Here is a 25477-nt window from a genome sequence, read left to right as displayed (position 1 = left end):
GCTTACCACCCTACCCCTCATGTCTCAATATACAGGGCAGCAGAGTATGATCTTACACTATCCCTAGGGAGGTGCAGACAAGCTCCCCTCCTCATGCAAATCTAAGAGTCCTGGGCACTTGATGCTTGCTTTAGGTCCTGGAGTGGTTTCTACAGGCCGTTCCCGGTTAACTTGCTTCTGACCATTAGCCTGAGAGCAACACAGCAAGGTACCTTCTGAGCAGGACTGGCACCTTAGGATTAGTAAACCCAGATGCCTTAATCCGTCCTCCTTTTTCTGGAGTCAGGTTGGGTGTAGATCAGTTCCCAAATCATCAGCCCCCTTTTCTCTGAGTCAGTGCACCGAGAGCCCCTGCTAGAGGATGAAAGCAGCCCGTGGACCGGGGGTGGGGAGCACATGAGAGCAACATTTGAGCCCCAAAAGCTCCTAAAGCTAAGCAGAATCTGTCGCCCCCCTGAGCCCGATGCACAGCCATTTTACCGTCCGCACTTGGCTGCGACGGGCAGCTGCTGTTTTGCAGGGGAAGGTGGTGTGGTGTGGTGTGACTCATCTTCCTCGGAAAACTTTCCTCGCCTCGGATGCCACGAACAAGTTCGGCAACTGGGCCAAGATGGTGATGACACTGGGTTACTGGGACATCTGTGGGGTGTGTCCCGGGCCAGATGGGGGGGGCTAAAGGTGCCGGTCTCCCCCCCCCCCACGGGTCACCACTCACCTTTCTTTACAAATTTTTTTTTTTTTTTTTCAGATGGTGACTTTGCCGTTTGAAAAAAAAAATTGTAAAGAAAGATGAGTGGTCTGTTTGCCCTCCTTCAGCGGGCCCCCTGACAACTTTGGGCCCTAGGTGCGTGGCTATTGGGCCTACCCTTTAATCCAGCCCTGAGTATACCCCACTTGGGTCACACTGAGAATATGGACAAACTCTCATCAAATATAGAACATGGGTGTGCAAATTGGAAAAAATATGCAAATAAAACCTGAATGTTTCTTTGTTCTATTATTTATTCAACCTCAACCCCTTTTCCCCTGTTCCCTGCAGACAGAAGAATGGGGTCTGGATTAGGTAGCAGAGTAGCTCCTTTTTGCTCCGCTTTGTGCTCTGTGTACACCAATCATATCCTTTCCTCTCCTGTTTCCTGTATGCTACCCTCGTAGGGCAGGAACTAATGTAATAAGCAAAACAGCTGTTTTATGCTGCCAAAGTTAAAAATCTCTCCTCCTGCTAGCCCCCCCCCCCCCCCAATCTAGTGTTCTAAGCTAGTGGTTCCCAAATCTGGTCCTGGAAGCATCCCAGCCAGTCGGGTTTTCAGGATATCTACCACATGCAACTATCTCTCATGCATATGCATTATGGATATCCTGAAAACCTGACTGGCTGGGGCTCCTCTTATCTTAAAAATCAATTGATACCATACATATCATCACATATACTGCGTTCAGTTAAACAAGACCTACTTACTGTTCCATCTGTAAGACATGTTACCTATGTTGCTACTAGAGAACTTATTTTTACGGACAATGGTCCACAACTATGGAACTCCCTTCCTGATCACATGAATGATTCAACCCCCTCTTGAAATCATTTTTATTTTCAGATGCCTTTGCTTAAAAGTTCTCAACTAATCAGCACTATATTGTCTTAGGTAGAACGCTGTGATTTTCGCTAAGGAATCAAAAGCACAAAAATTACTCCTTTAAATAAAAAAGAATTTAAACTCAATTTAAAATTATATTTTAATCTTTTTATCTTGTCTTGCTTTTTAATTGTTTATGATGTAATTTCATATCTCAAGCTGTTTACATTAAAAAAAAAATTATAAACTGCATAGATGCATATGCCAAAACGGTATATCAAATACGAAATAAATTTGGAAACTTGGACTGTGTCTGGAAACCACTGCCCTAAGCAATTGCTTGATTTGCCTAATGGAGGAACTGGCCCTGTTTTCCAGAGCACAATGCTAAAGAAGCCATCCTATCAGATATGAAAAATGTACCAGCATGAAAAGAGAATTAGAAAAAAGGGTTCCATTTAATTTTCGGGGGGAGGGGAGGGGGGAGTAATTTCTAATTGAAATTTTATATTGTGCATTAAGAAAATTAGAAGATATGGAACTAAAATATATTTTAAAGTCTGACACTGATATTATATCAGTTTTCCACTTTCAAAATTTAAAATATACAATTGGGAGATGGCTTTTAAAAAAATCTCTTGGCATTCATTAGTATGGCTATATTGTTGCAATGTTTTCATGGGGATGTGATTATAAGCTGCTTTTTTTGAATGTTTATGTATGACAAGCTAACTGAATGAGTTGCTCTATTTTTTCACTACTTTTTCTCATTGCTTTCAGTATTATAAATATAAACTTATGTTAAATGTTACATTTGAACATAAGAACTGCCATCTCCGGATCAGACCTTCGGTCCATCAAGTCCGGCGATCCGCACTCGCGGAGGCCCAGCCAGGTGTACACCTGGCGTAATTTTAGTCACCCATATCCCTCTATGCCTCTCGTAAGGAGATGTGCATCTGGTTTGCTTTTAAATCCTAGAACGGTGGATTCCGCAATAGCCTCCTCTGGGAGAGCATTCTAGGTGTCCACCACTCGTTGCGTGAAGCAGAACTTCCTGATATTTGTCCTGGACTTGTCCCCCCAGGTGCTAGTGTCATTATTTCTGGGTAAATTACCTCTTAAAACACAATACAGTCCTAAACTCACCCCCTCTTCTATTAAACTGCGCTAGCAGTTTTTAGTGCGGTGAGCCGCGCTGAATGACCCGCACTGCTCCCGACATTCATAGAATTCCTGTGAGCGTCGGGAGCAGCGCGGCTCTCTGTGCTACAAATCGCTAGCGCAGTTTAATAGAAGAGGGGATAAGTGTGTCAGTTACCGAGACTGTGCTTGAATTTTTCTACTTTCTGGAAAATGTTCCTGCCACCCCCAATTTGCCTCAAACCTCACCCCAGCCCATTGACTTAGATTTTAATGCCTGGTACTATCTGTATACATTTTTTTAAACAAATGGATAGAGAAGAACCCACTATCATAGTGCATCAAGAATTCAGCTTTAGTGAGATGTGAGGGGATTAAAAATGCAAGGACAAAACACTGCCAATGGTGTGGTCACTAGTTACCAGTAATCACATTTGGATCAATTTTCTCTGTTTGTCACATGTTTGGACACTTCTCATTCCTGTCACATTGAGAAGGTCTCACCTGCCAGACACCGATGTTTGCTGCAGGACAAGGGAAAGGTTTCTGAAAGAGCCGGCACAGCTTGAAGGAATCTGTCCATATCTCAGTGATGTTATTCACGACCAGCAGGGCGGCAGTGAGGGGGTACACACAGGAGAAGAGGCTGGCATAACCAAACTGCACAAATAGTTCCATGTAGTCATCAAACAAGCCCTAAAAGAATGAGAAGACGGGACCTTTGATCAGGCAGAGTTATATACCAGCCAAGCTCCCAAATTAAACATTTCATGGCCTCCCTCTTCAGCTTTGCCCATGGTCTCTATCCTAAAATCCACCTTTGCCAAAAGATTTACAGAACTGCCAAATCAATGACCCACTTAACTTAGTACCAGTAGTAGAAAGCAAGTGCTAAGAGGAAGCCTTTCAGAAACAGGACATGCGAGAATGCTTTAGTTATGTCTTAACCTCCCAGTTCATAGCAATCATGATCAGCGAGACACTAATAAGCTCAATTCCATCCTTACAGAGTAGTAAGCAGGCAAAGCAGAACGAAACCCAAATTCTGCTCAGCATGAATGAGGTAATCACTTCTTAATTTTTCAACTTTATTGTACAAGTAACTACATCTGTAAAATATAAATATATGGAAAACCAAAGAAACACTGTGGAGAAACGATGTTCCTGACATGGACTTTATTTTTAAAAAATCAATATAGCAATCCACATAAAAACCTTCAGGACCCAGTCCGCTGAAAGCATTGCCCCAACACAGTCCGTGTTTCGACACAATGTCTTCCTCAGGGGTCCCTGCTAGTCCTGGAGTGGAAAATACGTGGAAAAACAAAACAATCCAAAAGTACGAATGCAAAGAAGCTCTGCATGAAGACACTTCACTTCAATAACCGAAACAATATATAACACACTGGATGATGACATGGAATCAAGAATAATGTTTTTTAAAGGTGGTAGGAGTTCTTAATGGGACCTGTGTGATGCACTGCTTGGTAAGAAGTAGCACCTTCTGATGTGGAAGATCTGCTTTCTCAATATGCAAATCTCTCTCATGCATATTCATTGTGGATATCCTGAGAACCTGACTGGCTGGGTATGCCCAGAGGACTGGATTAAGAAGCACTGTTGTACTTCACAGGGAAAAAAAACTTCTCATGATTCTCATATGCCATCTGTCCCAGCAAGAGTAAAGATTGTACATCTGTTAAGGAAGATCACTAGGTGACAGCATAATGCATAAATATACTGTAGTGAGGTAAACATGCCTAAACTAAATGTATAATCTATCTAAATAGTGTTGGAAAACTTGCTATCCATACAATTTTTTGTCCTGTCGTTACTCCATTTCAAACGCATCTCCTTATATGGATAACATCGGGACGTTCAAACAGATTTTGGCTTGCTCTAATTTGATAATAAATGGATAGCAAACATATATTTATTGGTGATTGGTGAGTGCATAACTTCATTTGAGTGTAAACAAAGTTTAAGGCAGAAATTTACAAACTTTTTCATCTGACACACTCATATGGCACTATAATTGTCAAAGGCCCCCCCGCATTTTACCTTCTTCCCTCCCTCTCCCATACATGATCTATTTTACCTTCTCACCCCCCCCACCCACACACATGGTACGGCATTTTACCATCTTCCCTCCCCCTCTCACACTTGGTCCAGTATTTTACCTTCTCCCCCATTGCACCCCCTCACAAGGTCCAGCACTTTACCTTCTTCCTTCCTCCCCCAAACTCCACACATGGTCTAACATTTTACCTTCTCCCTCCCACCACACCCTATAGTCCAGCTGATTTCTCCCTCCTATCCCCTCTCCAGCTGGTGACTAGGCATCTTCCTTGTATCTTGTTTCTAGTGGTCAACAGCAGTGAGCAGTGATTAATATAGCCTGCTCATGTCAGCCCCAGAACCTTCTTTTCTGGCATAACTTCCTGCTTCCACATAGGTGGGAAGCATCAGAGAGAGGGCTCTGGGGTTGGCGAGAGCAATTCTATGAATCAATGCTGCTGACTGCTAGAGTAAAGAACTTTGTTCTGACACAAATTAAGCTAGCCAAAAACGCTGGTCTAGGAGCACCTCGTGTAAATAGCAGAAGTTGCATGTGTTACATTAGTTACTTGTGTAAAATGGCAACTTTGGAAAGCTGTAGTCCATACATGTAGATGGCCTGGCATAGGCAGCGGGTATAGATTGCTGACACCACTGGGACTTTCTAAGAGTTGCAAGGTAGACTGTGTGTGTTTGGGAGGGGGGAGGAGGAAGAAGAAGAGAGAGGAAGAGATACTGGATTAGAGATGGCACTGATGCATCCGGAAGGCGCTTGAGGATCTGATTGGCCCGGATGCCTAAGGCCCCTCCTATGGGACGTCCAAGACAATCAGATCCTTAGGCCCCTTCCCGATGCATCCAGGGAGGGGCCTGAGGCTCTGATTGGCACAGGTTGTATAAGGCCCCTCCCAGTGCATCTTCCCTACCAGAGACCACTGCACTCATCTCTCATCTGGTAGCAACATTAAGAAGTACGTGTCACACACTTTCAAATGTATATATTAGATTTCCAGTCTTATAACATTAAAAAAAAAAAAATAGTTGCCATGACTTATGAATCGACCCTCATAGTTAGGTAAGCTGGTTAAAACGCTCTAATTTAAAATCATCCCCTTCTGACTAACTGGATCTATGTACACAGTCACAGAATCACTACACACAGATTTAGCTGCTCAGAAAATAGGTCCCAGGATGCACTGGGGAGGGGAAGGTCCATTTTGGAAGAGACGGGCCAGCTGGCTGGAGACAATAGGCCATCTAATTAAAGGTACCGGGGAGAGGGGTCGGGAGAGAATGGGCATCTCTCCTGCTGCAGAGGGAGGAAATGGGGGGGTTGCTTCTCAAAACAGCTTTTCTAGCAGTCTCAGACTCTGGGGTTTTAAACAGTACTGATGCCGCTCTTGAAGAATGGCTCGGTGATTTTAAAGAATCCACCGGAGTGCTCATTTTAATGTTGAAGAGCCCATTTGCATGTCAGTGTCGGAGACTAATAGAAACCTTGCTAAAAACAGAGATAAGCCATTTTGATAATCCACCGCTACAATGCATACAGACTAAACCGGCGGAAAACAGTTTAGCGATGGTGTTAAAGTTTTGAGAATCTGGGCCTAAGAGGGAGGCTACAGTTAAGACAGGTTATTTTACCACAAGTTTTGCTGTTTTAGCACATGGTTTCATTGCATAAATTGGGACCCTGTGCCAAAAGCCCACATTAATAACTTCCCGATGTACAACTACATGATGGGGGGGAAAGATATTGGGGGAAGGCAACCTTGAAAAGGACTTGGGGGTCTTGGTGGATAAAATAATGAAGCCGGTGGCACAATGCACGGCGGCCTCCAAGAAGGCAAACAGAATGTTGGGCATTATCAAAAAAGGTATCACTACCAGAACCAAGGAAGTTATCCTGCCGTTGTATCGGGCGATGGTGCGCCCGCATCTGGAGTACTGCGCTCAGTACTGGTCGCCATACCTTAAGAAGGATATGGCGATACTCGAGAGGGTTCAGAGAAGAGCAACAAAAATGATAAAAGGCATGGAAAACTTTTCATATGCTGAGAGGCTGAGGCTTTTTTCCTTCGAAAAGCAGAGACTTAGAGGGGGCCTGATAGAAACTTACAAGATCATGAAAGGTATAGACAAGGTAGAGAGGAACAGATTCTTCAGACTTGTGGGGGCAACAATAACAAGAGGGCACTCGAGGAAATTGAAGGGAGACAGATTCAGGACAAATGCTAGGAAGTTCTTCTTCACTCAAAGGGTGGTGGACACCTGGAACGCGCTTCCAGAGGAGGTGGTAGAGCAGAGTACAATTTTGGGGTTCAAAAAGGGATTAGATGAATTCCTGAAGGAAAGGGGGATTGAGGGGTATGGTTAGAGGGATATTATACAAGGCAAAATGTTGTAAGTAAAAGATCACTAACAGGTCTTTGACCTTGAGGGCCGCCGTGGAAGTGGGCTACGATGGACCTATGGTCTGACTCGGCAGAGGCGATGCTTATGTTCTTATGTCCCTCTTAATGGAGAGTGAAGCGGAGATTTTGGACAGAGGAGGAAATTTGCTGAACACAGGGGAAGAGGAAGTTACTGAAAGGCTTAGGAAAAAGAGATGGGGAATGATGGATAATATGAGGGAAAAGATGAAAAGCTGTAGGTGGATGCAGTAAAAAGAGTAGATGGTAAGGAGCAGAAGTAAAATCTTAGTGCATAGAGAGTGAGAAAAAAAATTAAATGGAAGCAAGGTGAGAGGTAAATATCTGTGATGCATATCTAATCTAATCTAATCTAAACCTTAAGTTTATATACCGCATCATCTCCATGAGTATGGAGCTCGACACGGTTTACAAGAACTTAAAATAGTGGGTAGAAAGAAGAAAAAGGATTACATGAACTTATGTGTAGAAGGGGGGGAGAGAAAGGGGGGAAGGATAGAGCTACAATTTGCTGAAAAGCCAGGTTTTCAGTTGTTTGCGGAATAACTGAAGGGAGCTCAGGTTCCGCAGCGGGGTGGTGAGGTCGTTCCAAAGACCTGTGATTTTGAAGAGAAGGGATTTTCCCTGTTTGCCTGCATAGTGGATGCCACGTGGAGAGGGGAAGGCTAGTTTAAGCCTTTGGGCAGTTCTGGAGGAGTCGGGACTGGAGGAGTTGAAAGACAGTGGGATAAGAGGAGCAAGGATTCCGTGAATGATCTTGAAAGCCAGGCAGGAACATTTGAAATGGATTCTGGAGATTATTGGGAGCCAGTGAAGTTTGGCAAGGAGTGGGGAGGCATGGTCAGATTTGCGTTTTGAGAAGATCAGTTTGGCTGCAGTATTCTGGATTAGCTGGAGTCTTAGAATACTTTTTTTTGACAGATTTAAGTAGATGGCGTTGCAGCAATCTAGTTTGGAGAGGATGATGGATTGGACAAGGATGGCAAAGTGTTGTTGGCTGAAGTAGGATCTAGCTTTTCTCAGCATGTGAAGGCTGAAAAAGCATGATTTTGCCAAGGAGTGAGCATATAGGAGAGAAAGTCAGGAAGACATGAGGGGAGAGAAGAAATATCAGATGGACTGGAGATCCTAGAAGAAGAGTGAAGATTGAGACCAACATGATTAGAAAATTGAAATTTCCAAAGAAGAAAGGCAGAAAAAATATTTTCAATTTGGTGATTTGAATATGTTGATTTTTGAAATTTGAATTTGCAAATTTTATTTTTTATATTCTTTATTCATTTTAAAAGCCAACATAAAGTGCAACAGATTATCAAACAATTAACACAGTAAACAGCACTCAGAACGATCAAATGATATAATAAGTACATATCTCCCCCCATACCCTCCCGCCCCACCCACCCCTCCTGGATGTGTAAAAATGCTTCTACAGAGAACAAAGGGTAATACTAATGATCAAGTCAAACACAATTTTGTTAATGGATCCCAAATTTCTTATAGTGTCCCAATTGTAACAAATTTGTATGTTCATACTTTTAAGTTTGGCATAAGGATTCCCACCAAAAGGAATAGTTTAACATGTCCCAATTTTTCCAGTTTTTCGTAATAAGCTGTATGGCAACTCCTGTCATGATGAGCAGTAATCTATTCTTATTTGCAGTTATTGAGCTCTTGGACATTAATAATGTTCCAAACAACACTACATCATATGACAAAGATAATGGGACTTCCAATATCATAGTAATTTGACCCCATATAGATCTCCAAAATTTAAGTATCAAGGGACAATAGAACAGTAGATGATCCAGTATCCCTATATCAAGATGACAGTGGCAGCATCTATTAGATTTAGAACTATCTAACTTCTGTAAACGAATAGGGGTCCAAAAAATTCTATATAACAGAAAAAAACCAAGTCTGTCTCATAGATGCTGACATTGTACATCTCATCCTCCAAGACCAAATCTGTGGCCATTGAGTAGCAGAAATCTTTTGCTTAGTCTCAATGCTCCAAATGTCTCTTAGATTAGTTTTAGGTTTCTTGTTCAAATGTTCAGATATTAATTTATACCACTTGGCTGCCTGATGCCCTAGCAAATCTGTCTGGAAAGATAGGCCCGGCTAGCTAGACTGATTTTTTAAATTTTGCCAATCAGAGAACCCCTTCTGAATGGCCTACTTCAACTGCAACCATTTATATTCTTGAGACTTTGAAATACCAAATGATTGTTGCAGTCGTGAAAAATCAAGCATTTTCCCATTTGATAAAACATCATCTAATGTACATGTACCTGTCTGCATCCAATGCTTCCAGAGGATCTTAGACTTGCTGATTTGAACCTTGGAGTTCAACCACAAGGACTGAAACGTGGATTGCCGCACTAGTATAGATGTTATGTTATCAACAAATTTTAAGGTTTTCCAGGTGGCAAGAAGAATGCTATTGTCCTTACAAAACCTGGGTAACTTCATACTCAACAGAAGACATAACCATAATGGGGACATGAGTTGCCATTCTAAATAAAGCCATTCCAGGAGATGTTCCAAGACTTCAGGAAGGATCCAATACATACCCTTCCGCATTATAAAAGCTTGATGATATCTGTAGAAATTTGGAAAATTTACCCCACCCAACGCAATTGGTTTTTGCAAAAATACTAAAGCAATTCTTGCAGTTTTAACCAGCCAAAGAAATTTTGTGAGAATACCATTTAATTTTTTAAAGGACTCTTGAAAATAAACTGGCAACATACTCATTTGGTAGCAAACTACAAACAAAATCATCATTTTTATAGTTTGGACTTTCCCCACCAAGAAAGATGTAATGGGTTCCAATGCTCACACATTTCTTTGACTTTCAGCAATAAAGATTTTTCATTTACTGTCATCGTATCTTCCAATGTTTTTTCAATCATAATACCTAAATATTTCATACCCTTTTCTTTCCTAAGGAATAGAAATGGATCAAATAATCCTTTTGCACAATTTACATTTAAAAGAAGAACCTCCGATTTGCTCCAATTTATTTTATATCCAGAGAATTTGTCAAATCTATCTATCAATTCCAGTAAATGTGGGATGGTAGATTCAGGATTCTTCAAATGAAGCAAGATATCTCTGAATAAGCAGAAATCTTATAATCCAGACCTGTATAAGGAATTTCCTGTATCTCCCTTGCCTGCTGTATAGCCAACAACAAGGGTTCCAGAACAATATCAAAAAGCAAGGGAGACAAGGGATACCCTTGTCTAACTCCCCTTCCCAGAGAAAAACGTTCAGAAAATGTATCATTAATATAAAGTCTGGCACAAGGGGAGCTATACAAGGTTTGAATTATTTGAATAAATCCGGATCCTATACCAAACCAATCCATTGCTTGATACATGAAAGTCCATTCCACATGATCAAAGGACTTCTCTTCATCCAAAGAGACAGAGAAAGCTGGATCATTCATTGTTTTTGATAAATTTAACATATGAAATGCCAATCTAGTATTATTATGAATTTGCTAATTTTATATTTTGCACAGTACCTGAGAAGCTGCAGCTCCTATTTCTCTGGTGTTATATTGCAAACAGAGTGTAGTTTCTTGAGATTCAGTTTAATTTATGCATATGTTTCTATTTTTAATTTGTAGTCACTTATTCTATACTCCCTGATGGTCTATCTATGTTCTAAGCATGTGATCATTTAGCACTCTGAGCCTTAGTAGAAACGTAAAAGTAAAAGCGGGAGTCTGTTTTATAGTCTTCTCTACTCTTTGTGTTAGATTCACAAACCTGCCCAATCCGGGCAGGTCCGATGAATTCCCTAAACTGAAATATGCAGATGGGGACAATCGGAGGAATTCCCCCGTCTGCCGGCACGGATTGAAGGATCTGTAGATGGTCTGCGCATGCATCTAGACCCGACTTTTTTTTAAAAAAAAGCTTTCACACACGCCGACTCTCCTGCTCTCTCCCCCTTCCAAGCTCTGCTTTTGCCGCCTTCCCTGCAGTGCGAGCCTGCTTTAAACCTGCAGGCTTGCACTGCAGTGAAGGTGGCAGAGCCAGGAGGAGCAGAAAGGACATGCCAGGCAGGCAGATAAGGGCAGGCAGATTGGGGCAGCGGGATGCGTTCGGGGCAGGCAGATCAGGGCTGCAGGAGATCGGGGCTGACAGGGCAGAGAGCAGGGCTTCAATAGAGCAGGAGAGTCGGAAAGACATTTTCAACTGCTCCCCAGCAGTCGCTTCTTCAGTTGATTGGCCAGCTCAGTCGGAAGTGAAATTTTGTGTTGTGAATCGCGTCCCTGCCTACTTTGCATGCACGGATTGGAAGCGGATCGCAGGAGAGGTAAGTGAATCAGGCCAAAGGAAATTTGGTCATAAAGGAGATGCAAACCGATCAGTACATGATTGGTTTGCTTTGTAAATCTAGGCCTTTGTCCTGATATTTTTGCTGCTCATTCAAAAGCAAACCAGAGGTCCACTAAGTTGAACCCTCCTCTGATGGTTGAAGATTATAGTCTGTCTCTGTAGCCAATTTTGGAGTAGGCAGAAAAAAAATCTATTTTTCCCAGTGCCAAGTATGCTACTGGGCTCGGAATCATTTTTTTTCTGGCATGTTCAGAAGGTTTCTTTATATTCCCTACAGCAGGGCTGCCCAAGTCTGGTCCTCGAGATCTACTGGCAGGCCAGGTTTTCAGGATATCCACAACGAATATGCATGAGAGAGATTTGCATACCAAGAAGGCAGTGCAAGCAAATCTCTCTCATGCATATTCATTATGGATATCCTGGAAACCTGGCCTGCCAGTAGATCTCGAGGACCGGACTTGGGCAGCCCTGCCCTACAGGGTTTCCTTCCTCTACGGCCTCACTGAACTCTTGCCATATTTTTCGTTCTCTGCTGTTTCTCACCGGATATGCTGGTAAGTCTCCTTCGGAAACAAAGCTGTCCACGACAGGTGCATCTTTACTGTTCTCGTGGTGCGCAGTTCCAGGCCGCAGCTGGAATTTCTGCAGGAGGAATGGCAGCAGGCACTCATTGACCTGGTTTATCACCTGCGACACGATGAGCAGGGAGGACAACCTCTAAAAACAGAGAGGCAGCACATTAGTATGGGAACTAGGTTACGTGTCCCTGCATTAAGACACAGTGACTAGACTCATCATATCTAAAGCGGGGAAAAAAGGTGCCTTGCAAGATCCAAGGCATGAAGAGAGATCTCTGGTTACAGTATCAGAAACCATTTTCTTTCTTACTGTGACTTCCCTGCAAAACATAGTGTAAGAGTGGAGGAGTAGGCTAGTGGTTAGAACAGCAGGCTGTGAACCAGGGAGTCCAGAATTCAAATCCCACCAACATTCCTTGTGGTCTTGGGCAAGTTAATTAACCCTCCCATTGCCTCAGGTACAAACTTAGATTGTGAGCCCCCTGGGGACAGAGAAATACCTACTGTAGCTGAATGTAACTCACCTTGAATTATGATTAGAAAGTTGTAAACTGAAGTTGTCCCCCCCAACCCCCCCTAGTAATTCACTCTTTATTTAAACTTACTATTACTGAGTTTGTGACTACAGATGTATGAATGTAAGCTTCAGGCTTTTCATCTATGCAAAAAATTCTGTTTCAGTAAATTTTTACACCAGATCTGAATTAAGCTGATAAAATTGTCAGTGTGTTGGAGACGTGTTTTGGATGGGACTAGAGCAGGTTTAAGATTTGGACATTTTTCTGTGATAATGGGCAAAAAGATTTAGACATTTTTCTGTGATAAAGGGCAAAAAAATAAAACATTTTTGGCTAAACCTATTTCAATAACATCTAAGTTCCAAAAAGATGCCCAAACTGACTAGATGACCACTGGAGGAAATTAGGCATGACCCCCCCTCCCCATTTATCCCCAGTGGTCACTGATCCCTCCCACCTCCCTAAGAGGTAAAAATGACAATTGCAAATATAATGTCCATTCCTCTTATAGCAGTAAGCAGGTCCCTGGAGTTGCCTAGTGGTCAGTGCAGTGAACTGTAAAAAAAGCGGACCCAGGCTCATATCCCACTGTAACTGGTACACTTGTGGAGGAAAGTGTGAGTGCCTCAAAAAACACAAAATAACTACCGAACCCACATATAGGTTGACACCTGCAGGCATAAGGTCTATTGTAGTGGTATACAGTTGCTATTCCTGGAGGGTTCACTATCTAATATAATAAAATGATAGGCCGCGCATGCGCACTAAAAAAACGTGTTCCCTGGTCTGTCGCGAAAAAATGAGTGCGCATGCGCGGCCCCGCCTCTCACTGTCCATAGTTCTGCGGCGGCTTTCAAATTTTAAAAAAAAACTTACACAACTGTGGCGGCCTTCTTCACCCATGGCTCTCACTGCATGGTACCGGCTCCTCTCTCGAACTGCACCAGGATCGAGAGAGGAGCTGCGGCGGCGGCTTTCAAATACAAATAAAAAAAAAAATACACAGCTGGGGGTCGCCGCTCTCACCCGGCTCTCACGGTGCGGCTGAGCGCTGGCGGCCGGTGAACCCTAATTGCGGCGGCGGCGGCTTTCAACTACAAAAACAAAAACAGCTGAGGGCAGCAGCTCTCACCCGGCTCTCATGGTGCCGTGTTCCCTGATCCGATCTCTGTTCTTCCTGCACCATGGCACGCCGCCGCCGGCCGGGAGCTCCTGGGGGCCGGCGCCGCGAGCCGCCCGGCCGGTGCTGAGGTCCCGCCTCCCGCTTCCGCCCTACACGGCGCTGCCAGACCCGGCCCTACAAAACGGCCCTACACTCAGATCCGCGAACAGGGGATCAGGAACTAAACAGAGATTTTAAAAAACATACAAACAACAGTGGACAAGGACAGAGACACACAAACACTCACAGAAGGACAGGGGGCTAAAGAGACAGATTGAAAAAATCACAAAACACAGAGGACAAGGAGAGAGAGACACACAGACACTCACAGAAGGACAGGGGGCTAAAGAGACAGATTGAAAAAATCACAAAACACAGAGGACAAGGAGAGAGAGACACACAGACACTCACAGAAGGACAGGGGGCTAAAGAGACAGATTGAAAAAAATAACAAAACACTAAGGAGAGAGAGAGACACAGGAAACAAATGTTACAGCCGGTAGGCTGTTTTAAAGAAGAGGAGCCGCATGCTGGACAGGGGGAGCAGGGAAGAGGGTCAGGGAAAAAAAATAAGGAGTGCTGCTGGACAGGGAGAGCAGGGAAGAGGAACAGGGGAGCAGGGAAGAGGAACAGGGGAGCAGGGAAGAAGTGCTGCTGGACAGGGGGAGCAGGAAAGAGTGACTGGGGAGCAGGGAAGAAGTGCTGCTGCACAGGGGGAGCAGGGAAGAGGGACAGGGGGAGCAGGTAAGGAGTGCTGCTGGACAGGGGGAGGTAAAAGGAAGGGAAAAGGCCTACTGCTGGACAGGTGGAACAGGCAAGGGGTGATGGTTGACAGCCGAGGAAAGAGAGAGACAGAAAGCGGCCAAGGGGAGAGAGAGAGAAAGAAAGACACACACATCTATTCTAGCACCCGTTAATGTAACGGGCTTAAAGACTAGTACAATATAAAGGTGTTATGATGTGATGTATACTTGGGACCTTTTATGTGAAGTTAACTGCAGTGCCCCTGAGATTACCCCACTGCTTTGCCGAGATGCCTCTGTGGCTGGTCTTATAAGACTGCTCGCTCCCAGCTATTCCCATGGCTTATTTTTGTGCATTTTCCCTTGGAAATTTTTTGTTTGATAAAGGCCTTTAAAGAAAGATGCTCCTAGCACAAAAACGTCTAAAACTAGGGTGATTTTTTTGAATCAAAAATATAAGACATTTTTCTGGTTTGAAAATGACCATGTTTGGCACTGGCTTTTTGGTTTTTGTTTTTGTTTTTAAACATCCAAAATCGGATTTGGTTGTCATATTGACAATTCTCCTCCACTCTTTTTGCAAAACCTCTTTCCTTTATTTTTTCAGTTGAAAGTTTTTCCATTTTCCATTTTCCATATTTGCATGCAAAAAAGTGCTTCCTAAAGTCTACTTTCACACATATCTCCACTGTACAAAGCACTCAAAGAAATATCGATAACATTCAGTATTGGCTACTCAGACTGTAGCTTCCTGTTAATAATGCATTTTAAGCTTGGTTGAGGGAAAGACAAATGAGGTGACTGTTTCATGCTGGCAATGAACAGGATGCCATTTCTGACAGCATATTCAGTTAGAGCTAATCATATCAAGTCCAGTCAATATTCAGCCTGCAGTGGTCAGGTTTTTTTCAAACACTGACTGTAATGAGCAGAATTAGCCCCAGATATTCAATGCCAGGCCATGATCAAGCACTATAATATAATATACAGGGCTAATTAAACTTGTGTTGGCTGCCAATATTCAGCCAGGATCCGTATAAGGCACTTATGGGCCCCTGTTGAATATCAGATGGGACCCAAATAAGGGATGCAAGTCAGTGCCTTCTGCTCCTCAGATTCCCCCCTCTCTACAATCCCCATCTCTTCTCCTTATCTCTGAAGTGCAAAAAGGCTGTCCATGCCTCATCCCATCCTACTCTCTTAGCCCCCCCCCCCCCCCCCCCGGAGCCTACTTTATAGATGCCAGGTGGCCCAGTGGTATTCAAAGAGCAAGAGAGTTTTGCATTTTGGAGGTGGGAGAGAGTGGGGATTGGAGGAAGGGAGGCATCAAAAAGGCTGATGTCACAAGCCAGATGTTAACTGGGTACTGGCCCATATTCAAACTGGTCCCCAATTAGCTTTATTGCTAAAATTATGGCAGCCTTTTTGCTGTCTTAACTTTAGCCATTTACATAACTGGTAAGTGGTTTGAATATAGCAGCTAACCAGTTAAGGCTGGGCTCCGCCTATGGACCACCACAGCACTAATTGGACAGTGCAGAGGTGGTCTGTAGTCAATGGCCTAGCTAGGACTTAATGAGCCTTGGACAGAAAAATTGAGATGGGCCCCTTTTACACCATGGTTTCCAGGATGGTAGGCGACTGGGTGTGGGGCAAATTTCCCAAAACTGACATATTTCTATTGTCCGAACATGGCTTTTGTTTAAATGCCTGCATTTCTCAACTCTCTACAGAGTTTTCTGTCCTTTTGACATTTCTTCACTGTATCTACCATCCATTTTTCCTGTGTGTCTTTATCCATCCTGTTTAGTGTCTCCCTTCTGTGTTCCTGTTCCTATCCTCCTCTCATTTTCAGCATCTCTCCTCTGTCTCCATATCTTGCTCTAGCCAGCATACCCTTTCAGTGCTATTTAATTGGCCAGGAATGAATCTTGTCCAGTTAAATAGCATTTAGCTGGCTAACCACCAATATCACTGCACAACAATTTTTTGGTTAAGTCTTGATTCCTGAAAAGTTTTTGGTGATTATGACAGGTACCAACTTGGTATGCTCAAATATGGTTTTGGTTTTACTGCATCACGTAAGAACTATGAGAAATAGACATTTTTATGTTTACTGACAATAAAATATATAGTCAAGTTTACGTTTCGCACAAGCGACTAAATGAAACAGAATTAAAAGTGTTTTGCTCCCGAGTTTCTTTTATATTCAGTGTCTGGTGCATCACGTTGTAGCATCCAACAATAGTCGGCAAGCATTGACGGATTCCAATTGCCCTGGTATCGTTTCTCCATCGTAGCTATGTCTTGATGAAACCTTTCACCGTGCTCGTCACTCACAGCACCGAGATTTGCGGGGAAGAAGTCCAAGTGTGAATGGAGGAAATGAATCTTGAGTGACATATTGCACTTCATTCTCTTGTATGCTTTGAGAAGTTTGTCTACCAGCTGAATGTAGTTTGGGGCTCTGTAATTGCCCAGAAAATTGTCAACAACGTCTTTCAAGGCTTTCCAGCCAATTTTTTCCGGCCCAACTAACAGATCTTCAAATCGCTTGTCACTCATAACATGTCTGATCTGGGGGCCAACAAAAATACCCTCTTTGATCTTGGCATCAGTTATTCTTGGGAACATCTGTCTTAAATAACGAAAACCTTCCCCTTCCTTGTTCATTGCTTTCACAAAATTCTTCATGAGTCCCAGTTTAATGTGAAGAGGAGGCAAAAATATCTTTGTCGGGTCAACAAGCGATTCATGTGCTACATTTTTCTGTCCTGGAACTAACTTTTTACGGAGTGGCCAGTTCTTTCTAGAATAGTGCGACTCTCTGTCTCGGCTGTCCCATTCGCAGATGAAACAGCAGTACTTTGTATAGCCAAGCTGCAGTCCTAGTAACAGAGCAACGACTTTGAGGTCTCCACAGATATTCCAGTTATACCTGGTATACTGGACATACTTTAGTAACATTTCCATATTCTCATATGTTTCTTTCATATGTGCTGCATAGCCAACAGGTACTGAAGGATAAACGTTGCCATTGTGCAACAGAACAGCTTTCAGGCTTAACATTGACGAATCAATGAAAAGACGCCACTCTTCCGGGTTGTGATCACAACCAAAGACCGAGAACAATCCTTCAATGTCACAACAGAAACAGAGACTGTCGACTTGTGCAAAAAATTTGGTTATATCATGATGCCGGTCTCGAAACACAGAAATTTTCGTACCTGGTGATAGCAAACACCATTCCTGCAGTCTCGAACCTAGCAGCTCAGCTTTTGCTTTTGACAGACCCAAATCTCTGACCAAATCGTTCAATTCGGACTGTGTTATCAGATGTGGATCGCCTGATGAGGATGGTTCAAAATCCGGGTCAATGTCACTGTTAGAACCCTGCACTGCAGTTTCTTCATCTGGTTCGTCTAAGGTCCAATCCTCTGGTGGTTTCGGAACTGGAAGACTGTCATCATGTGGCATGGGTCTCATTGCTGAAGGCAGATTAGGATATTCAATTGACTTCTTGTTTTTGGCAGAGAAACCAGACACATTAGTCAAACAGAAATAACAGTCCGTCACATGGTCTTTCTGTTCTCGCCATATCATCGGAACAGCAAATGGCATCGTCTTTCGAGTACCTCTGAGCCAGGCTCTCAGACTAACAGCACATGTCGCACAGCAAATGTGAGGCGCCCATTGCTTGTCTTGATCACCTATTTTGCAGCCAAAATACAGATGATAGGCTTTCTTTACAAGGGCAGTCATCGAACGTCTCTGAGGCGTAAGTGTATATTCCCCACAGATATAGCAGAATGTGTCGCGGCTGTTACGACACCGACGAGACATATTGCCCGACACCAAAACGTCTATAGCATCAAGCTTACTTACTGTTATATTGCTACAGCTACTATACTACTATACTTTACTATACTGATACTATATACACACACGGACTATCTATATTAACCAAATGAGCAGGATCGGTGTATGGAAGCCACCATTATAGCATGGTGAGACAGCGCAAGCTCGTTCAGACCTGCCCAGACATGCCCAGGATGTCATCTTCCATAAAACAGCTTCCAACCTGGCTAGATTTTATGCATGGACATACCCAGGCGGCACAAACCGTTGTTGATAAGACACTTATGGGAGAAAAAATTGTTTGCATCCAAATATAAGAAAAAATCACGACAAAATTGAAGATTTCTCTGAAATGGTACGTGATGGGTAATTTTTGATGTAATATTCATGATCAGCACCCAAAATTCTATAAGAAACACCCAGCAGTGTTCAGGAAGCAAAAACTTTGTTGTGCAGTGTATTCAGCAGGAGTGAGTTGATTACCTGTGCTGAATATTTGCAGTTAGTGGCTAGCTGCTAACCAACTATGTCGTGAATATTCAGCCTGGAAGGCTAAGTTTAGTGGGTAAATCGGAACACATAAATAGCAATCCTATCTTTGTCTGCTATTAACTTAACCAGCCAGTGGGCATCCCTCCTGCCATTTATTTTGGGTTCGGGGGGGACGGAAGGGATGGACGGACAGTGGCTCAGTGGTGCCTGGCACGGGGGGGCCATGGTGTGGGTGTGTTCTTTGCGGCTGGAGGGAGTGGACATCCCTCCTGGCATTTTTGGGGGGTTCAGAGGGGTGACCCCCCTGCCAATTTTCTCTTGTGCCGCGTTTGTCATGGGATCATGAGAGAGGGCCGTCATTGATGGTGGGGGATTTTTTCATTTTTTATTATGGGACTGATATTTTGCTTATGTAACACACACAAAATATCTGTGCCATTGAAAAAAAAAAAAAGAAGAAAAAACCCCCAAGCAGACCTGTCGGAACTGTCAGTTTTCCTGACTGCTAAAACCCCTTTTTTTATTTTTTATTTTTTTTTTTTTGGGGGGGGAATAGCCAAGCGATGTTTGAACATCAATCACTTTGCTACTTTGCATGGGGTTTTAGCTAATTTGCATGACCGGATCGGAAAATGGGTGATCAAGGGGAAAAACATGCGGTGGACTGTTTTGTGCATCGGGTTGGCAAAACGATCTTCGCTAAAGCTGTGAAAACAGACTTTAGTGCATCTAACCCACAGCTGGTTGTTAGAGTCAGCCCCACACCCCCCCTAAATATTCAATGTCAGTCGCCAGAAATGGCCCAGCATTGAATATCTATCTTGATCACCAGTGTTAGGTAGATAGCACCAGTATTAGGTGGATGCTGGAAATTGTCCAGTTTGGATCCGGTATTGCCCCTCTACATCTTTGTCCCCATCATATGAAATGCCATACTGGGACAGATCAAATGGCCATCATGCGCAGTATCCTGTTTCCAACAGTGGCCAACCCAGGTCCCAAGTACTTAGCTAGATCTCAAAGAAAACAGATTTTATGCTGTTTATCCTAGGAATAAGCAGTGGATTTCCCCAAGCCACCTCAATAGTGGCCTATGGAATTTTCTTTTATGAAATTATCCAAACCTTTTTAAAACCCTGCTAAGCTAACTGATTTTACCACATTCTCTGACAACAAATTCCAGAGTTTAATTACATGTTGTGTGAAGAAATATTTTCTCCAGTTTGTTTTAAATCTGCCTCCTAGTCCTTGTATTTTTGGAAAAAGTACACAAGTGATTCACATCTATCCTTTTCATTCCACTCTGTATTTTATAGACCTCCATCATATCACCCCTGAGCCGTCTCTTCTCCAAGCTGAGAGTTCTAGTCGCTTTAGCCTTTCCTCATAGGAAAGTCGTCCCATCCCTTTTATCATGTTCATCGTCCTTCTCTACACTTGTTCTAATTTTGCTGTATCCTTTTCTGAGATATAGTGATTAGAATTACACACAGTATTCAAGATGCAGCCATTCCATAGAGTGATTCAAGGATACTATAACATTTTTATCTTTATTTTACATTCCTTTCCTGAAAATTTCTAATATTCTATTTGCTTTCTTAGCCTCCACCACACATTGAGCTGAGGGTTTCAATGAATCCTCAACAATGACACCTTTAACCTTTTCCTGGGCAGTGACTCCTAACATGAAACCCTGCACCATGTAGCTATAGGTTGGGTTCCGCTTTCCACATACATCCAATCGCAAAATGGTTGCCTGAACCTTCTGCAGTTGTCTTGGCAGCCAGTGTAATGGAGCAGAAACCACTGTGGTTCATTCCTGTCCCTAAAGATTCATTCCTATCCCACTAGGCCACCAGGCCTTCCTAAAGTAGGGCCTATGGATGAGATGGGGGAAGAAGTGATTGCAAGGGGAGAGAGGGGGGCTGCTGCCAGGGAGGGGAGCATGGTTGGTTTGGGAGAGGGAACTTTTTGGTCAAGTGTGTGTGTGTGTGTGTGTGCGTGTGGGAGTTTCATTTACATTTTCAATTTCTATCCAAACTGAGCAGCCAATTTCTTGGGTTTTACTCTGAATATCACTACTGAAGCGGTCACAAATGATTTAGTAGGACAAGGGAGCCTGCCCTGTTAAATTGCTTTAAATTATCAGGTTTGTAGATAACTTGTGCTCAGACCTGTTCTGTCTTTAAAGTTATACTCGCAGAAAAAAGTAAAAACTGGCAATAAATCCTCTCAACTAAAGCTTTTTATGCCTCCTCAGATCTGGGCTTGATGGACCTTGAGTGTGTCCCAGTATGGGAATTCTTATATTCTTAAGTTAGACACAACCACTTATTTTTGCATTTAAGCTAGTATTCTATAAAGGAAAATAGGCTCCTATGTTCCTTTATAGAATAAACTCCTATAGGTGCCCAGTTATAGAAGTACACCTTTTGTGGAGAGAATGGAAGCAAACTGATTTGCTAGAATGAACCATCTTTCTTTGCCGTCTCCAAACCTGGTTGTACATATGTTCTACATTAAATTCAGACCATTGAGTTTTATGTACACATCAGTGCACTTTTGAAAATGCCCCTCTGTCTGTACAACTACATTTGAGCCAACTGTGGAACAAACTTTGGATGCAAGTCAATCTCTCCAGCTAGCATAAGAGCTGCCAGAGACCACTAGGGATGATGCCTTTTGGTCTCACTTTCTAGTATAACACAGTGGCACTGAGTGACCAGAAGTGATTTGGCCTCAGTAGACAGTATATTCATGGAGGCAGCAACCTGCTTGTGGCATCATGTCTGTGGTTAATCTCACAGCAGCATCAGGTCAGCCTATACACCACTGAAGGAAATGCATCTTCTGCAGGTGTTAGGACACTGAAGTTCTCATTCCACCCCTCCAGCTGCAATGAGACCTCAAACTTGATTGGTTTTCCCTTGAATGGACATGGATATTTTCTATGGTGAGTTGGGGGGGGGGGGGGGAGAGGTGATTTATTGTGGGAGAAGGAGCAAAAAATAAAGACAAAATTTGAAAACCAAACTACTCCACAGCTCTGTCACATGCTAGCAGGAAGGCACAGATATGTAGGAAGGTGACACACCTTTCGGAGGAGCTGCAGGTCCTGCATGTAGAAGGTGATGTAGAACAGCCCAGAAAAGCAGTTAATGAACCGAAACTGGGAGGAAAGAGAAAGAAGGCCAAGTTCAGTTTTCCAGCAGACATTGTAACCTTTCTCCTTATGACCCGTTTCTCATAATTCCCACATGGGCTCACTGCGCTCTCTGTGCTAGATATTACCACATCCTTTTTCTTTCCCCAGTGTCACTATAATATTAATCTACAGATACTTCTGTTTCATAGCCAGCAACGGCACACCATCTGTTCCAGCTGCAGAAGCTCACACGACCTTTACCCAAGCAAGACCTTAGAAAGCCATGTGATGGTCTCCTTTGGCTCAGCAGCCTCACAAACAGTCCAGTGACAGATCTGATAGCGGGACCCCTCCTCCCACTCCCCCCAGCATGGAGGAGCTCAGTTTTCTTTTGTTTGTCAGTCCCCCTTCATGAACAGTATATATATTGATCCACCCTGTCTCCTGTGGCTCTGACATAATTAGATTGTAAGCTCTTTCGAGCAGGGACAGTCTCTTGCGTGTTTAATGTATAGCGCTGCGTGCATCTGGTAGTGCTATAGATCAGCAAAAATGAAGGGTTGTTTTGTTTTGTTTTTGGCACACATATCCTGTTTCTTTTGCTCTCTCACAGTTCTGTCAATGAGCCTCAATGTTTACCAGGGCATAGTCAGCTCTCCAGTTTTGGGGAGGCAGCACATCTCCTTTTCCTTCCCTCCCCTCCACCACACATTAAAAATACCTTTGCTGGGAGGGATGCTGAAGCCCCACCAGCCAAAGAAATTTGTGGCCCGAGCTGCTCATCTCCGCCTTGTGCCAGTGGCGTGTCTTCAACCACCAACTCTGGGACTCCCCAAACATGTTCAGTTCTTGCATGAACTGAGCATAAGCGAGAAGTCCTAATGTCTATACCTCTGGTTTCTGATTACAGCAGCAGCACCAGAAGAAGGAGGCGAGCGTCTTGGATTATGAATTTCTTTGGCTGGCAGGGCTTTGGCATCCCCATTGGCCATTTAATGGGGTGCTACAGTTTTGGAGGGGCCCAGGCCTCCAAGGTCAACCCTGTGGCTATATTACTGCTGCACTACCTCGAACCATTTCTCTTCTGAACCTCTTTCACGATGCTGTTAATGCAATTTAGTCCTTGTACCCTATTATAACATTACACTTGGGTGCAAGTGACAAACCCTATTTACTCACCACCAGCACTTTAACGGTTAACTGGTTTTGGAAAGCCGATTCCACTCGGTGATTTTCTGCAAAAAGGGAAAAATGCAAGGAAGTAATAATCTGTGGAGCATCATTTCAACATCACTTCCTCCCGTATCAGGTGATAGTGAATGTGCACTGACACCTGTGCCAACACACTGTGAGCAAGGATTGGAAGGGCAAGAATATGGATGAGGGATGAGGGAAGAGTGAAAAAGACGTTTTCTATAATATGGTAGGTAGAATTAGGAGGAATGATAAAAAGACAAGGAATAAAAATCAAATACAAATAGACTTACAGAATATGTGGATCAATAAGAAAGGAGGCTGCTTGCTATGGAGAAAAGAGAAATTAAATAGGAATATAACATTTTATAATCAAGGAAAATTATGGCAGATATAGATCATATGGCCTCTCCAGTCTCCTCATCCACACCAGCTACCAACTTTACAATCCCCCTGACATATTTCAGTCACTACATTACAAACAATACAAATAATACAAGAAATGGAAAATATGATACCATTTTATTGGAATAAATACATTTTTCAATTAGTTTTTAAAGGCCAAAACCTTGGGGACCAGCGAAAATAGGCAGGAGGGATGCCTACTCACTCCTGCCAACAGAGGCCTACCCCTGAACCATCCGCTACCCTCCCCTTCCTTCCCAAGTTAGATTGTAAACTCTTTTGAGCAGGGACCATCTATAAATGTTAAAATATACAGCGCTGCATATGTCTTTCAGCACTATATAAGTGAGAAGTAGGAGGGATGCCCATTCCCTCCTGCCACCATATGCTTCCCTGAACCCCTCCCCCATGGTACATTTTTCAGAAGTTGGAAGCAGAAGGGAAGCATAGTCCCTCCAGCTCCAAGGCCCACCGATCCAAAATGGTGGGCCTTCCCTCTTTGGTGCATCATGTGATACACAAGGAGGGGCCCAAAGCCTTGATTGACTCATACACCTAAGGCCCCTCCCAAGGGGGCCTTAGATGTCTGAACCAATTAGGACTTTGCTCTTCTCCCTCTGTATCCCATGTGATGCAAGGGGAGGGGTCTTAGGCATCTGAGCCTTGGGCTCCTCCCTCTGAATACAGCCAACAGGGCCATGGGCTCCTCCCTCTGTATATTGAGGGAGGAGCCTAAGGCCCTGATTGGTTCAGATGCCTATGGCCCCTCCCCTTGCATCACATAGGATACAGAGGGAGGAGCTCAAGGCCCTGATTGGCTCAGGTACCTAAGGCCCCTCCCAGGGTGTCTGAGCCAATCAGGGCCTTGGGCCCCTTCTTGTGCATCACATGATGCACCAAGGAAGGAAGACCCACCATTTTGTATCGGCAGGCCTTGGAGCTGGAGGGCCCATGCTTCCCTTCTGCTTCCAACTTCTGAAAAAGGTACCGGGGGGATTGGGATTGGGGGACATCCAGTGGCTGGAGTGAGTGGCATCCATCCTGCCTTTGTGTTTTTTTTGGGGGGTAGGGGATGGTTTGGGGTGGGTCTCTGTTGGTAGGAGGAAGTGGGCATCCCTCCTACCAATTTTCTCTCGAACTTGGGAAGGGTTCGGTATGGAAGGGGAGAAGTGGCCATCCTTCTTGCCGCCCCCCACATACAATCAAAAAATGACACCCTGCCCAAAAACCTCCTGCTCGCCCTCCTACTACTCTTCCTGCTCCTAACAAAATGGAAAATATTTGGATACCACATCTCCCCCATCCTAATTCTGACAGAGACCAACAGACACATCCAACCTTCAAGAAAACCCTAACCATCCAGAAATCTGATAGACTGTTCAACGATCACTTATAAAAGTATCCCCTCCAGTTGGGGAAAAAGGCCACCTTCCAAGCCAAGAACAACATCCCACAACACCCATCCTCAATCAAGAAGCCTCCTCCATCCAAAATGCACCCACAATCCCAATACAACTTACACCTCAATAGCCTGTGCATATATGAGCATAAGATCGATATGCCCTAAGGCAGACCTAATAAAGGACTGGATAATTAAAGACCAACTGGGCTGCCTATTCCTACTGAAACCTGGCTAACATCTGACTCAGACCCTTGCATAACAGAATTCTGCCCTAAGGGATATAAAGTAGAGCTAGTCTGCAGAGAAAAAAAGCGAGGGGGAGGATTAGCTATTCTGGCCAAAAACAATCTCAACATAAAAGGCCTAGCAAAACACACTACACTTGATCTAGATCTACTAGCCTGCCAAATAACTGGCG

At 43.6% G+C, this 25477-nt stretch overlaps 1 protein-coding gene across 3 annotated transcripts in view; it reads right to left on the bottom strand.

Annotated features, from left to right (window-relative positions):
• The window catches only part of LOC117359105 (anoctamin-10-like), a 151943-nt gene that overhangs the window by 21904 nt on the left and 104562 nt on the right, over window positions 1-25477 (bottom strand). For all 3 annotated transcript variants that reach the window (XM_033941285.1, XM_033941286.1, XM_033941287.1), the window contains 4 exons: window positions 23238-23293; window positions 22008-22082; window positions 12106-12279; window positions 3222-3413 (listed from right to left, as the gene is read on the bottom strand). In XM_033941285.1, coding sequence (XP_033797176.1) covers window positions 3222-3413; window positions 12106-12279; window positions 22008-22082; window positions 23238-23293 — 497 coding nt within the window. The remainder of the gene's footprint in view (window positions 1-3221; window positions 3414-12105; window positions 12280-22007; window positions 22083-23237; window positions 23294-25477) is intronic.

The sequence above is a fragment of the Geotrypetes seraphini genome, chromosome 4 (genome assembly GCF_902459505.1).
Source record: "Geotrypetes seraphini chromosome 4, aGeoSer1.1, whole genome shotgun sequence".
Taxonomy (NCBI): Eukaryota; Metazoa; Chordata; class Amphibia; order Gymnophiona; family Dermophiidae; genus Geotrypetes; species Geotrypetes seraphini.
Note: the sequence above shows the minus strand (reverse complement) of the source record. Positions and strands in the feature narration are given on the sequence as shown.